Source organism: Lepidochelys kempii, chromosome 10 (assembly GCF_965140265.1).
Source record: "Lepidochelys kempii isolate rLepKem1 chromosome 10, rLepKem1.hap2, whole genome shotgun sequence".
Taxonomy (NCBI): Eukaryota; Metazoa; Chordata; order Testudines; family Cheloniidae; genus Lepidochelys; species Lepidochelys kempii.
In genome coordinates, this window is record NC_133265.1 from 31,123,803 (window position 1) to 31,140,016 (window position 16,214).

At 45.0% G+C, this 16,214-nt stretch overlaps 1 protein-coding gene across 11 annotated transcripts in view; it reads left to right on the top strand.

Moving 5' to 3' along the window:
* GSG1L (GSG1 like) overlaps positions 1 to 16,214 on the top strand; it is a 138,904-nt gene that overhangs the window by 47,006 nt on the left and 75,684 nt on the right. For 9 of the 11 annotated variants that reach the window (XM_073362641.1, XM_073362639.1, XM_073362640.1 and 6 more), the window contains one exon: positions 10,629 to 10,781. The exons of the other annotated variants lie outside the window; for them this stretch is intronic. In XM_073362641.1, coding sequence (XP_073218742.1) covers positions 10,629 to 10,781 — 153 coding nt within the window. The remainder of the gene's footprint in view (positions 1 to 10,628; positions 10,782 to 16,214) is intronic. 11 annotated transcript variants of the gene reach the window in all.

Genomic DNA, 16,214 nt, shown 5'->3' on the forward strand with positions numbered 1-16,214 from the left:
TACTCTGGTATAGCTTATGCTAAATGCTTTGCAGTGGTTCATGGGATTTCAATAAAATCATGGATCTACCGCTGTGTCTTGCTCAGGGACAATGTGACACTGACAGACAGGCCACCCTGTGTATGACCCATAACAATTTAACAGGAGACATTACAATTTTTAATCAAGATAATCTACTTGTATGTACATTTCAAAGAGATGTGCTAGACTAGCAATCATCAACTCATTCATTTGTAGGAATAATTTCAAGAGTGATTGTCTGTGTTTACCTATATCTTGTTAGAAGTTTAACAGCATAACCAGATTAGTTTGTAGATGCTGATCCCCTTTCATGTCTTAATTATATATGTGGCTGTGTCCAGTTAACATTAAGATCACAGATGTAAGATACTGCAGGAAACTAATAATATTATCTAGATTGCCTTCAGTTTAACTATCTATGTTATAATGAAGTGCCTGCTAATTGCCTTATGTGAATGAATGTAACTAGTTTACCTGTGTAGGAAATAGAAGATTAGCTTCAAAACAAAGATCCGTCCATGAAGAAAGATATTGGGTAAAGTTTTCAAAAGTGCCTAGGGCACCAAGTAGCCTAAGTCCACTGAAAATCATTGGGAGTTTAGCTCCAAAGTGACTTAGGAACTTCAGAAAATGTTCCCTGTTCTTTTTTGGACCCAGCACTCTGAGGACCCAAGAGAGCTGGATTCCGTTCCTGACTCCACCACAGACTTCCTATGAGATGTTACGAATTGATTGGTTACAATGTATAGCACAAGGGGCAGAATTAAGGTTTCACACTTTATATCTGATATTGCTGGATGGCTGAGTGATGGACTTTACAATCTTTTAGCATAGCTTTTTGTGAATAATAGGATATATCTATTCATTGAGCCATAGGTTTCAGTACCAGAAGGTACCATTGTGACGCAGGTCATGAACTACCCCATAATAATTCCTAGAGCAGATTTTTTAGAAAAACATCCATTCTTGATTTAAAAATTGTCAGTGATAGAGAATCCACCATAACCCTGAGTAAGATCTTTCAATTGTTAATTACTCTCACTGTTAAAAATTTGCACCTTTATTTCCTGTCTGAATTTGCCAAGCTTCAACTTCCAGCCATTGGATAGCGTTACCTTTCTCTGCTAGATTGAAGAGCCTATTGTTAAATATTTGTCCCCCCATGTAGATAAAATCACCCCTTTAACCTCCTCTTTGTTAAAATAAATAGATTGAATGCCTTCAGTCTCCCACTGTTTTCTAATCCTTTAACCATTTTCATGCTCTTCTCTGAACCGCCTCCATTTTATCAACATCCTTCTTGAATTGTGGACACCAAAATTGGACACACTGTTCTGGCAACTCTCACACCAGTGCCAAATATAGAGGTAAAATAACCATTTTGCTCCTACTAGAGTGTCCCCTGTTTATGCATCCCAGGCTCGCATTAGCTCTTGGCCGCAGCATCACACTGGCAGCTCATGTTGTATGTCACTTATGGCTTGTATTAACTCTGACGTGTTTTGGGATAGAGTAGGGAAACTCTGTTTTGGATAAGAGATTTAAGCTATTTTCCATACAAAAGTATGTGGAATACTCTTATTTTAGATATTACTGTATAGGTTTTCCATTGCATTCATCACCACCATATCTAGGTGCCACACAAACATTCGTTAGTTTCTCTCCTAATGCTGCAAAGTAGGGAAGTATTATTACCTCCATTTTACAAAAAGGCACAGGGGTATCAAGTGATTTGCCCAAAGTCACACACACAATTGACTTCTGATCCCCGTCCAATGGCATAATCATAAAACCAACCTTCCTCTTGTTTGGTTAAATAGCAAGGAGTCAACCGTACTGCAATAGACAATGGAAACCCTCCCTTCTGACTCCAGCCCACACTCTTAGTTCCTTTGGCACAGAGCTCCCCTCACCCCAAGAAAATAAAGAAATAAGTCCAAGATTAAAGCCAAATGAAACCAAAACAACCAGCCTCCTTTCCATGATCCAAACTGTGCCTCGGCATTAAACTCACCAGATGCAGCCCCAGAGGGGACATCTACTCGGAGCTGAAGGTGGGTGTTCCATCTCCAGCACACATACCCATGCTAGCTCTGATACAGCAGTGGTGGTGCAAGCACCAAGCCATCTCACGTAGGTACCTATCCAAAATGGAAAGCACAGACTAGGAGTAGCTAGCCCCTCCCACCGCTTGTGCCACTAGGGCTCTGCTCTATTTTTAGTGTACTAGCTTGACCAGAGCTAGTGAGAGTATGTTTCCTTGAGCTGGAATGTACACCTCCAGCTCAACGTGTAGATGTATCCAGAGTCCGGTAGCCACAGCCACCCTGGCTGGATGATCCTTTCTTTCTGTCCCTTCTGTTGAGTGTCTAATAACATTTCAGCATTGTAGGTGTCTCTGCTGGGTTTTGGCAGAGTAACAGTGCCTTGCAATGGCTCAGGAGCATGGGTACCAAGCACAGGGCAGACTGTTCAGAACCACAGCACAAACCCCACATTAGCTGTGACTTCTATTTAGATTTCACCAACCAATTATCAAATGTAAACCCTCAGACACTATACCTGGAGTCACACAGAGTCCTCTTGGGTACTCCAATCTGTCTTGTCAACCAGATGAGCCTACCTATGTGATAGATGGTCCCTTACACCAAGCACCGCAGCAATATTCAGGTTATTTCTTGTCCCAAAAGGACCAGTCACTTACTCCAGGTCAATTGCACCTCAGATCTCACACCAAAGACAACTCCTGTAGTCAATCCTATATAATAAATCATAGGAAAGGAAATTATTTACAGCATTAATGCAGGTAAACATAAGTACACACATGAGTTACAGTCTTAAATTTCAAAAGGAAATAGAAGCTTCTATAATCTGTAAACTCTAGCTGTCCTTTAGGGCTAACCCAAGCTAAGCAGCTAGGGATCTCTTGTCAGTGCTTAGAAAAACCTTGCCAACTGGAGTCCAAGCAGCAGAGAGAGCCCTGGTTCTTTTTGTTTGGGGTTTTTAACCCCCTCTTGCCATGTGCTCTGAGCTGCAAACTCAGCTGATGGGATCTTCACATGGGGAGGGGGAGAGAGCAAAACAGCAAACCTATTTTGTCCTATATAATGTTCCACAATAGTCCACCTGGTGTTGATGGACCTTGCCTGTTGGACAGGACATAACACCTTCTGTTGGAAATCAATGCTTTATACTAGTTAATGGCTAGTCCCTGCCTGGTGATTTATACAGTCACAGAGGCTTACAATACAACCCTCAAATATTACTTTACAAGATGGGATACAGATGTTATTAGATTAATGCATGCAGCAACTCACATGTATTCAATAAAGTCGAAACACTAAACACATTCTTATGATTCTAATAATAATATTAACACACAGGTGAGGCAAACTAATTCCAGGAATGTGTTTATTAGTGTTCAGTTTAGACATGGGGACTTTGACATGAGCCGGCACCTGGTCTGCCAGCACCCCAGGCAGCATGAAGAATTTGTGAGGAAGTCTCACAGCTTCTTGATCTATTTCTCTCATCCCAGCTTTCTACACAGAAGCACAAAGTAATCCGGCAGATGGTCTGACATAATCAGATTACACTACCCAACAGATGGGCTGAATGCTCAGTGCTGGGAGTGCAGAGCTGGAAAACTGTGCCAGCCACAACAGCATGCTCAATGTTTATTTCTTTCACCATTTCTTATTGATCACACCAAATATTTGGGGCACACAATTCCAATCTGGGAGCCTAAAACATATAAGCAAAGATATAGTAATAAAACTATCTGAATGGTGAAATTGAACGAGAAAGAAGGAGTGCTCACTTGGCCATCATGCCTTTATTTTAAGCCTGAATGGGGTTTAATGCATTCTCACAAAGGAGACACAAAGCATCCCAACACCTCCTCCTCAAACTCAATACACTTGTATAGTTACTGTGACGCTGGCAGGCCAGATGCCAGCTCTTGCCCAGGCTGCAGGCATTAGCTAAGAACTGACAAACTCATAGCTAGAGACCAGACCAGTTCACCTGTATGTTAGTTTTGCTCAAAATAGGTATTAATCTTATAAGAATGTATTTCGACTCTATGAAATGCTTGCAAATTGCTGCATGCATTAATCTCACTTTTAATGTCCATATTCCATGCTATAAGAAAATAACTTTAAACTTTATATCTTTGAGAATGTTTGCTCTGAAATTGTGAGCCCAGGCATGCAAATCATTCCCCTTCTACCCCCATCCATACTGAAGGGCTGTCAAAACCAGATGAGCTGGGACGCTGGCAGACCAGGTGCCAGCTCATGCTGAAGCTCCAGGTCAATTCACTTGTGCATTAGTTTACATCAAAGTAATTGGTAAATGTATAAGAGTGTTTTTGGTGTTTAAACTTCATGAAAACAAATGGGATGTTACTTGCATCGTTTTCATGTATCTGCATCCCATTATAATGGGGTAGCAAATATTTACATTGTGTATACCCCGCAACTAAATAACCCATCAAATGAGCAGTCAAATGAGAAAGAAGCCATGTGAAATGCAAATGAAGAACTTCAACAGAAGAGTGCTAATTTTAAAGCAAGTCGTCATTCTGTATGATGATCAGAGGTCAAAGATTCAAAATGCGTTCGTCTCTCTCCGTCAAAAGAAAAGCCCACATGGGTAGTGACACTGTGAGCTTGTCTTCTGTGAGAAGAAGCTATAAGTATGGATTCAGGGAAGGATCCTTTATCTCTGGACTGTTTGGATTGTAACAAGGCAGAACAACTGAACAAGAATATGGAGATCCCCAGAGTTATTCTGGTAGCCCTGAGAGACTTTTGGGAAACTGGCTGATTACTACATCTCTGCTACCATTTACAATTATAGACTGTGACTCACCTGTTCATATATTTTACCTGCTTTAGCTCCTCAATAACTCTCATTTCCTTTTCTTAGCTAATAAACCCTTTAGTTAGTTTACTATAGAATTGGCTGCCAATGCTGCCTTTGGTGCAATATCTGGAGTACCAATTGATCTGGGATATGTGACTGTCTCTTGGGACTGGGAGCAAACTGATGTAGTGATTTTTGGTATAAGTGACCTTTTATTACAAGGTCCAGTTTGTCCAGATAGTAAGATGACTGGAGAGTCCAAGGAGACTGTCTGTGACTCCATGGTAAGAATGATATAGCGACCCAGGAGTTCACATTTAGTGAAATTTAATTATCAAACACACCACCAGTCTGGAGTATCTGCCCTGTTTTCTGACAGTCTGCCCTGAGGCAGGCATTCATGGTCTTGAGCCACTCCAGATAGCGTGACGGTTTCTTTCCTTCCCCATTGTCTATCCAGGCAACAGAAAATACATTGGATGATTCTGAGGGTGCAGGGAGCTGGTGAGCTCAGAGGAGATACCAAAGACTAAACAGTACAATGGGCAAACATGAAGAAGCAGGACAATGATGGCTGGCGAGTCCAGAGTCACAAGGACTAGCAAGCCCACATAAGATATTTAGTATTTTTATCAGTGACCTGGAAGAAAACCTAAGATCATCACTGATAACATTTGCAGAAGAGAAGACCCAAAGATTGGGGGAGTGGTAAATAATGAAGTGGACAAGTCACTGATACAGAGCAATCTGTATTGCTTGGTAAGATGGGTGCAAGCAAACACTATGCATTTTAATATGGCCAAAAATAAAGTTAGACATCTAAGAACAAAGAATGGGGGACTATCCTGGGAAGCAGTGACTTTGAAAAAGACTTGGGGGGAGGGGGTCATGGTGGGTAATCAGCAGAACAAGAGCTACCAGTGTGATGCTATAGTGAAAAGGGCTAACTGGATCCATTAATGTAGGTAGGTTATATTACTTCTGTATTTGGCACTTCTGTGACCACTACTGGAATACTTGGTTCAGTTCTGGCATCCACAATTTAACAAGAATGTTGATTAATTGGAGAGGGTTCAGAGAAGAGCCACAAGAATGATTAAGAAATTGAAAACATGCCTTATAGGCTACATCTACACTATGAGATAGGGTGTGATTCCTCTGCTCATATACACCTAGAGTCATAGATCCATAGGTTCTAAGGCCAGAAGGGACGATTGTGATCATCTAGTCTGACATCCTGTCAGAGAACTGCCCCAAAATAATGCCTAGAGCAGATCTTTTAGAAAAACAGCTGTCATAAATATAAAGGGAAGGGTAAATCCCTTTAAAATCCCTCCTGGCCAGAGGAAAAATCCTCTCACCTATAAAGGGTTAAGAAGCTAAAGGTAACCTCGCTGGCACCTGACCAAAATGACCAATGAGGAGACAAGACACTTTCAAAAGCTGGGAGGAGGGAGAGAAACAAAGGGTCTGTATCTGTCTGTATGCTGCTTTTGCCAGGGATAGAACAGGAATGGAGTCTTAGAACTTTTAGTACGTAATCTAGCTTGGTATGTGTTAGATTATGATTTCTTTAAATGGCTGAGAAAGGAACTGTGCTGAATAGAATGACTATTCCTGTCTATGTGTCTTTTTTGTAACTTAAGGTTTTGCCTAGAGGGATTCTCTATGTTTTGAATCTAATTACCCTGTAAGGTACCTACCATCCTGATTTTACAGAGGGGATTTCTTTACTTCTATTAAAAGTCTTCTTGTAAGAAAACTGAATGCTTTTTCATTGTTCTCAGATCCAAGGGTTTGGGTCCGTGGTCACCTATGCAAATTGGTAAGGATTTTTACCAAACCTTTCCCAGGAAGTGGGGTGCAAGGGTTGGGAGGATTTTGGGGGGAAAGACTTGTCCAAACTACGTTTCCCAGTAAACCCAGTTAGAGTTTGGTGGTGGCAGTGGAGATCCAGGGACAAAAGGATAAAATTAATTTGTACCTTGGGGAAGTTTTAACCTAAGCTGGTGAAAGTAAGCTTAGGAGGTTTTCATGCAAGTCCCCACATTTGTACCCTAGAGTTCAGAGTGGGGGAGGAACCTTGACAACAGCCAATCTTGATTTAAAATTGTCGGTGATGGAGAATCCACGATGGCCCTTGGTAAGTTGTCCCAGTGGCTAATTAGTCTCACGTAAAAATTGACATCTTATTACATCTGAATTTGTTTAGTTTCAACTTCCAGCCATTGAGTAATGTTACACCTTTCTCTGCTAGATTGAAGAACCCATTATCAAATATTTGTTCCCCATGTAGGTGCTTAGAGACTGTAACAAAGTCCTTACAATGAAATCCCTTAACCTTCTCTTTGTTAAGCTAAATAGATGGAACTCCTTGAATCTATCACTATAAGTGTTGGGAATGGAAGGTGGGAAACGGAGTCACAAGTCCACTCAATTTAGGCTTACTCAATTTTCATTTATAAAATTCAGATAGAATTATTGCCACTTTCTGAACATGTATTTATGCCAGACAACAAACAGATCAGATGGAAGAGGTAGGGGCCCAAGTTGCTCAGCACTGGGGTTCTGGGAAGCTCTTCTGTACTTCATGATGATTGTCTCAGCCTCTGATTCCTGGTCTGGTCCTTCAGTCTCATTCCTTCAGTTTCTAGTCTGGTATTTCTCCAATTTGCCCTCCCCCCCACTTTACTTGGCTTCTTATAAATTTCCACAATACAAAGTCTTTAACTTTTCTTCAATCAGCATTAAACATGCTCTTATGTAGCCCATACAACGTGCATGCACAAGCTTCAATTTACGCAGCTTATGCTGTTTTCACTATTTGCATGTCCTTATGTTTTCATGTCTTCTTGTTCTCTCTCAGTAAAGGGACTTTTAACTAGTCTAAGAAATACACAAATATAAAGTTAACTTTTCTTTTGTCTAAAATTTGCAGCATAACAACAAAACATCACTGTCAGCAGTAAGCATTATCTACGCCAGTCCATATAAAAAAAATTGGCAAAACACCACCCAAGCCAAGGCCGTGGCATAAGCAATACCTCAAACATATTCACTATCCATAATTATAAACTATTAAAGTAACAAAGCCCTGATTATTACCATTTAGCAATTCTTCATCTTTATATTTCAATATCATAATTCAGTATACATATGTTATCCTAACCTGCCCCAGTGGATCATAACCTTGACATGGTAGAGCAGCTTGAGTGTTCCCATGATCCCAAGAGCGATGCCGTCAGGAGTCTTGCACTCCCTGTAGCGTCACCCAAGGAAGCAAAGTCAAAGGTGAGGTTCCAGACAAACAGCAATCCACCACACCCCACCCCAAAGTCCTCAGCAGCAGTGATTTCTCTCAATGGCTGTGAAGGTGGACGAAGGCTGCAGCAGGATGGCGTTCTCCAATCTTCTTGGTTCCTTTGCCATTGGATTAAGAGCTTCATCCTGTCAAGCACCATGTGGGCACTTGTGTGCAACGGTGTCTCCACATCAAAAGAATTCATGCACATATGTCCAAGTCGTGTGGCAATCGATGAGTGGTGACAGGCACAGGGCCATGATGACTGGACCAGCATTCGGGTGGAAGCTGTATATGGTTGTTTTTGCATTTGGACAGAGGCAGGACTGCAACTCAGTAACTGTGACTGTGACTGAGCTGCCCTTTTTAGGACCTGCTCTGCTCACTCCACATGGGGAGGGGGCTAGAAAAGGTGCCCTGCAGATAGTCTTCCTCGCCTCCCCCCAACTGCATAACCGCACCCAGAGGGATTGCCTTACTGCAGTTGGTACCATCCACCTGCTTCTTAGAATGGACTTTTCTAAATGCAGCTTTGCCTAGAAATTTGGAAAGAACATATTAAAGGCAAAAATGGCCAGGACACAGGGAGAGTACCATGGTATTCACTCAATTTTTAATCCTTACCAGTGCTTTCTCATTGGTTTTCCCAATCTTTGGCCTTTTATACCTACCAAAGACTTTGGTACCAGTAGGTTTTGCTGCGCTTATATTCTTTTTGACAGCAGGGTGCCAGAACAAGGGAGGGCAGGGGGCCATGGCCCTCCCACTTTTTACCAGCCTTAAGGGCAAGCGACATGGGGGAGGGGGTGGAGAGGAGCTAGTGGGGGTGGGGTCATGGCAGGGGAAGAGGCAGCACAGAAGCAGGGCCTCGGGGGAAGAGGCAGCATGAAGGCGGGGACTTGGGGGTCAGTCATACTAGGAGAACATCAATGATCCTTCCATTGTCAGTGCTGATAGGTGAAGGGTCACTTACAGCATGGTTTTCTCTTCAACTGAGGTAGTTCATGCAGCAGTTCTTTCTTGACGTGGGTTCATGGGAAATGGCCATAGTTAAAGTCCTGATATCAGTGTATACAGAACATTATTAGGAATCCAAATTAATTTATCCCATTGAAAGTTAGTCTTACCTGCTAGCTTCTCAATTCAGACTCATGTCACCTAACATTTTAATGCACTTTTTAAGCACTACTGCCTCTCCATCTCCAATGTCACCTTCAAGACAGGAGGTTTGCGTGCGCTCTCTCTCATTAATTCCCCTGCACTAGGAAATTAAGCTAGTGTCTGATGGCTGGTGCTAGTGCATTTTGCTCTCATGGATCCATGCAGTAGAAAGACCTGACAGTCAACTGATGCTTGAATCAAGTTGCCAACACAGCACTGAGTCAGTGCAAGTCTCTCTGGAGTTGCTGGATCCTGTGCCACTAATGTAGGCATAGTGAACACCCCCACCATCCTGCAATGGTGCTCCAGAAAAGGTATAAAGGGTGTTTCTTTTAAATCCATCCATCCATCCATCCAAGAACGGTAGTTTTCCAGTGTTTCTGCTTCATACTGGGGCTGATTGGAGAATGGCTGTCCTTTCCAAAGAAATATGCAGAAGGCATCTTCAGATGGAAAAAAGTGACATAAGCACCACTCAGATGTTGGAGATGTTGGGAGGAATGGGAATTTGAATAGTGGCCATTGAGCCGAGACTCCATCTCACACAGCCCATCCCTGAGGGGCCATGCAAATGAAAACCAAGACGATACCACAGTGCAGGACAGCAAGTCGTTCTCTCTCTCTCACCCAACGCCACAATGAACTCATTTGTGCTACGTAGTGGGACAGGGCAATTGCACAGCTGTCGGACTCAACCAAACACAGGGCTGGCACTAACTGCATGGTTCTAGCGCCCTACCAACTCTTTCTCTGCACAGTCAGTGCCTGCTGCTTCTGCCATTCATATTCTTAGGAGACCATGAGCCCTAGAGCTTCTCTGACCTCACCGAACTAAATCATTCTGTCTCAGGACCACTCAGCACTTATGCCTCGAGGCATTTGTCCATTTTCCCATCCGGTCCCTGGCACTTCCCAAACATCAACGCTTTATTCGCACCCACCTCTGGTGGGGATTATTATGAAATCATGTCTATTTTACAGCCGGAGAACTCAGACACAGGGATTAAATGACTTGCCGAGGATCACACAGAGTCATTAGCAGAGCTCAGCTGAGAATTGAGCCCACAGCAGCTGTGTCCCAAGCCAAAGCCTTCACCCACAAGGCCAGCCCCCTTTACTGCCACATGTACTTTCCCTCAAGCGTTTTCTCTGCCCCATTTAAATGGCACAAGACAGCGCTACATATTCCTGCCCTCATCACTGTGCTTTTGTCAACGTTGGACTATGTTAGAGGTAACTAAAAGCAGCCTCCGGTTGTTTCTCTTCTGTGTTTCAGGTGTCCTGTGGCTTTCGGTCGTATCTGAAGTGTTGTACATCATGCTGTTAGTCGTTGGGTTCAGCCTCATGTGCCTAGAGCTCTTTCATTCGAGTAATGTGATAGATGGGCTCAAGCTAAATGCCTTTGCTGCAGTCTTCACTGTGCTGTCAGGTAAGGGACCTTTCCATTCCTCAGTCCGCCTGGGACATCCAACGAAGTGAGATTCTAAAACTTCGAAAGGTTGAAAACACAGGGCTGCCGGGCTCCTCTCGGCCATGTGCGGCTCGCCCAGTTTCATTAGAGCTTTGGGAAAAGGTCAGCACAGTAGTGCTGCCTACAGCCCCCTAGAACTGAAAATATCTGGCACTAAATCCAAAGTGATGGCATGCTCGATTAATCTTCCTACACCACCAAGACTGCCCTGATTATGCCATCTATGAACCTCGTCTCTCAGCATCACCCTCCTGGTCACCAAATAGAAAACGAGAAGGTGTGTTTTTGAAAATCCTTTTTTAATGTTCATGTTAAAAAACAAACAGAGGACTAGAGAGTGCAGGAAAAAGGAAAGGGGTCTAGCTGATGCATTAGGAGAATTAAGAAGGAGAAGCATCTTATGAGCCACAATGGGTGAAGAAAACTTGGTGTTACCGAAGGACAGCTCAGGAACAACTCCATGAACATGAATGGGGAAGTTCATGTGTCTCAGATCTATTCTCTCAGGCTGGCTGCAGATTCCAGCAGACTAAACTGTGTGAGGCTTTGTCTACGCTGCAGCTGGGAGTGTGCATCCCAGCTCAGGTAGATTGATGCACACTAGCACTGTTTGTGCTGGCATGCTAAAAATAATAGCGTGGACGTTGCAGCACAAGCTGTGGCATGGGCTAGCTACCTGAGCTTGGACCCAAGGGGTCAGCCAGGCTTGCACTCCAGCAGCTAAGCCATGCCAGTTCCTATGCTGCAATGGCCACACTGGTATTTTTAGTGTGCTAGCTTGAGCAGAGGTAGCATGAGTCTGTCTGCCCAGGCTGGGAGGCATGCTCCCAGCTGCAGTGTAGACAGAACCATTTTGTTCCCAACCATGCATTCTGGACCAGAGTGAAAGTGAGGGTCTGATGACAGCATGTGAATGCTGCAGCTGGGGTTCCTGGTATATCCCTAATATGCTTTGCTTCCCTGCCAGCTCTCTGATTCCTGAACTTGCTGGAACCCTAAACTGGTTCCACTAAACTCTTGCACTAGGACAGAATTTGACGGAGCATCTCAGCAGGGTGAGGATGGCCACATGCTCTTGAAACATAGCATCTGACCCTGTGTGTGATTCCCTCTCACACAGCCTGTACGTGTGGGGCCATGCAAATGAAAACCAAGAAGATATGAGTGCAGGACAGCAAGCCGTCCTCTCTCTCTCGCCAATGGCCACAATGAACTCAGCAGCACTCCAGTTTGTGCTAGGGAATTTCACAGCTGTTTCACTGTGAAGGGGGAGAATTACAATATTGACTTCCTTGTTGCTACTGTGATTACAAAGAGAAAATTCCATCTTCTGGAATCCACCCCTTAAGCAAACCTGGCAGTGCACATATTTCTTTTCCCCCAGTGGCAGGGCCGGCTCCAGGCACCAGCTTTCCGAGCAGGTGCTTGGGGCAGCATTCAGAACGGGGCAGCAGTCCGTGTCCCACGGCAGCAGCTCCGCCACTCTTCCCACCACGGTGGCTTTTGGGAGGCAGCTCTGCCACTCTTCCGGGCGTGGTGGTAATTCGGCGGCGACTGCTTGGGGTGGCAAAATTGGTAGAGCCGCCCCTGCTCAGTGGTAAAGATGCCTGCACTGTCAATTCCAAACCTCCATGCTATGTGTCTTTGGAACCCTCTCATTAATCTGCCCCAAGAGCAGGAAGTAGCCACTTGCCCCCACCCCCAAGGGCTAGTAAAATACAATTTTTTTCCCCCAAACAGCCAATCCAAGGCTTGCTTATCACCAACCCTCATTGACCAACTGCTCTGTAGCCACAACTCCTCTCCCTGTCTCTGTCCCCTCCCCAGATTCTCTATCTGCTGACAACTCGGCTGTGTTCACAGCAAGCATCCCCATAAAACAAAAGCATGCTATATTATAAGAGAGACAACTTGTAGCAAGCAACGCGAGTTTTTAAATCTTATTGCTCAGTTGTACCAAAAGTTCACACTAGAAACATCAGGGGTGAGGTGTTCACCAGGGGCACTGGCTTTGGCACATTCCCACAAACTACCCAGGCAACCATAAGGTGGCTGCATAGAAACCCTTGCATGATTTTTTTTCTTTATTGGTGCATGCACAGTGCCATCCTTCCAGACTGCACATCTATGCAAGCGAAGAAGGGAACATGTTCTTAAATACCATTCACAATTTGGGTCTCTCCCCTCCCCCCAAAAAAAGAAACAACCTTAGTGGATGCCATGCACTACCTTGGGTTAAAACTGACCGACAGACTATTTTGTTCTGCATCACAGCCATAGTTTGAGCTGCAGCTTTGTGCAAAAAACACCCACCTAGAAACTTTTTGAAAACTGCTATTTTTTCAGGGCTTATATCTCCAGAACCCTTGGCTCAAATGACCCCAAATGTGGGTCATGGACCCTACTCTGCACTACCACAAGGCATAGCAAATTTCAGCATAATCTATGCAAGCATGTGTGGATTTTAGAAACATCATCCTTTAAACAGGAAGGATAGAGGGACGATGGCAGGAAAGAGCTCTTCTACACAACCATCTGCAGGTGAGGAGGCTTTGAAAGGTGGGAAGTGCCCATTCATCTCAGTGTGGTGTTCTCAGCTGAATGAGAATACCCTATGGAGATGAATACAGCCTGGAACCATAGCTCTGAGATGTGTGACCTGCAGCATTCATATCAGTGGGTATTCCCATCCTCCTTCTCGAGGCTTTAGAGATGTGATATGCATGAAATATACCCATTCTGTTTCCCACCCAAAGGGGCAGGACTTTCCCAGAGCCTGGGGGCAGAGAGAAGGCCTCAGGTCCTCCCAGAAAGGCAAGGCCCCCAAGACCCCAGCCCAGATTAAGGGGGTAGGGTCCAACCCCTGTACTCATGAACCCAGGAAGTTGAGTAGTAAATACCGCTGCCCAGTCGACCCAGAATCTGCATGGGGCATATCAAAAGTTTCTTCAGAGGAGAGTGAGAGGCTTTTCCCCACAACATCTTGGCGTCTGGGGAGAGGAGGAGAGGCTGGCATGGCTGCAGCTGGCCTGGGGCTGCTCTGGGCAGGTGGAGAGGGGCTTGGGGCTTTGGCTGGCCTGGGACTAGGGTTGCCACCAGTCTAATTGCACAAACCTGGACACCCTTGCTCTGCCCCTCCCCACGCCTTCTCTGAGGCCACATCCCTGCCCTGCCCCTTCTCCGAGGCCCCATCCCCTGCTTACTCCATCCCACCCCCCCACACTCACTTTCACTGGGTTGAGGCAGCTGGTTGTGGTGCGGGCTCTGGGCTGGGACTGAGGAATTTAGAGTGTGGGAGGAGGCTCCAGGCTGAGCCTCGGGCAGGGGGTTGGGATGCAAGGTATGGACTCTGGGAGGGAGTTTTGGTGTGGGAGGGGGCTCAGGGCTCTGGCAGGAGGTTGGGGTGTAGGAGGGGGTGAGGGTGCAGGCTCCGGCTGGGTGGCACTTACCCCAGGTGGCTCCCAGAAGCAACCAGCATGTCCGGCTCCTAGGCTCAAGGGCAGCCAAGTGACTCTGTGCACTGCCCCTGCCTGCAGGCACTGCTCCCGCAGCTCCCATTGGCTGTGGTTCCTGGTCAATGGGAGCTGTGGAGTCAAACTCGGGGCGGGAGCAGCATATGGAGAACCCTTGGCTGCTCCCGTGCCTAGGGGCTGCAGGGACATACTGGCTGCTTCCAGGAGCCACGCAGAGCCAGGGCAGGTAGGGAGCCTGCCTTAGCCCCGCTATAGCGCTGACTGGACTTTTAGCAGCCTATTAAAATTTCAGGGATTGGTTTCAGTAGCCACCGGGAGATGGATTCTGATTCTGGGAAACTCCTGGCCAATCTAGGAGGGTTGGCAACCCTACCTGGGACTCCAGCCGAGGGCGGGGTGCACGCTCAGTCCTCTGGCCAGCCTGGGCCTCCTCTGGAGAAGGGAGGGCCACCTGGGACTCCTCCAAGCCAGGGGCGGGGGGTGGTGGAAGACGACTTGTGGCTCCAGCTGTGGGGGAGGGGCAGAGCGTCTTGGGGGGCCATGGGTAGAAGGGGTGGAGCTGAGAGTTAGCCTTCCCTAAAGGGGGGCTCAACCCACTGCACATGTGGGTGATTATTCTGTTCTTTACTATAGTTTCAATTTTCCCGTTACTGAACTTAGGTTCCTGGACTGTAATTACCAGGATTGCCTCTGGAGCCTCTTTTAAAAACCTCCATTACCTATCTTCCTGTCATTTGGTATAGAGGCTGATTTAAGCAATAGGTTACATACTACAGTCAGTAGTTCTGCAATTTCATATCTGAGTTCCTTCAAAACTCTTGGGCAAATACCATCTGGCTCTGATGACATATTACTATTTAAATTTATCTGTTTGTTCCAAAACCTCTTCTACTGACACCTCAATCTGGGACAGTTCCTTAGATTAGTCAACCCAAAAGAATGGCTCAGGTGTGGAAATCTCCCTCACAGCCTCAGTCCTGAAGACTGATGCAAAGAATTCATTCAGCTTCTCTGCAATGGGCTTGTCTTCCTTGAGTGCTCCTTAGCACCTTGATCATCCAGTGGCTCATTTTGAAGCAGGAAGCCTGCCAAACAATGTACTTAAATAATTTTTTGCTGTTAGTTTTTGTGCCTTTTGCTAGTTGCTCTTCAAATTTTTTTTTGGCCTGTTTAATTATACTTCTACACTTGAAGTACCAGAGTTTGTGCTCCATTCTATTTTCCTGAGTTGGAAGTCAAATCCTATTTTCAAAAGATGCCTTTTTGCCTCTAACCGCCTCTTTTACTCTGTTTTGCCATGGTGATATTTTTTGGTCCTCCTTTTAAAAAAAAAAAAAAGTTGGGGTATACATTTAATTTGAGTCTCTATTGCAGTGTTTTAAAAAAAGTTTCCATGCAGGTTGCAGGCATTTCACTCTTTTCACTTTGATTACATACCCCCCAGAATAAACAGCCACCCATGACTCACAAATTGTAGCCAATCTCCAACCACTCCTTTTGTTTTAGGTGGGGGTTTGTGATTAATTTATCCTTAGTTATGGTAACTGAAGGGTGGGTTCAAACCCATCAAGGGTGAGCTCAGATTCATCAAACTCACTGCGATGTGTGATTCAGCCAATGGTTAGTCTCTCTCAGCTTAGTAGTCCAAGGCAACAGAAGGGAACTGGTTTCAGGGGGATCTCCAGGCATCAAAATGATGTCGAACTGGGATCCCTAACACTACCGTGCAGCCCATGGGGCACACCAAATTTCAAAGCAATCCAATTAACCATTTGGATTTTATAGCATTTACAAGAACCAAGCTTTAAAGCACATAAAATAGCGGGAATGGAAACCCTTTAATTTTTCTGCATTGGCCCATTCACTAAGTACTATTTCTTAAATATTGTTATCAATTTGGGTCACTCAAGGTTTTAAG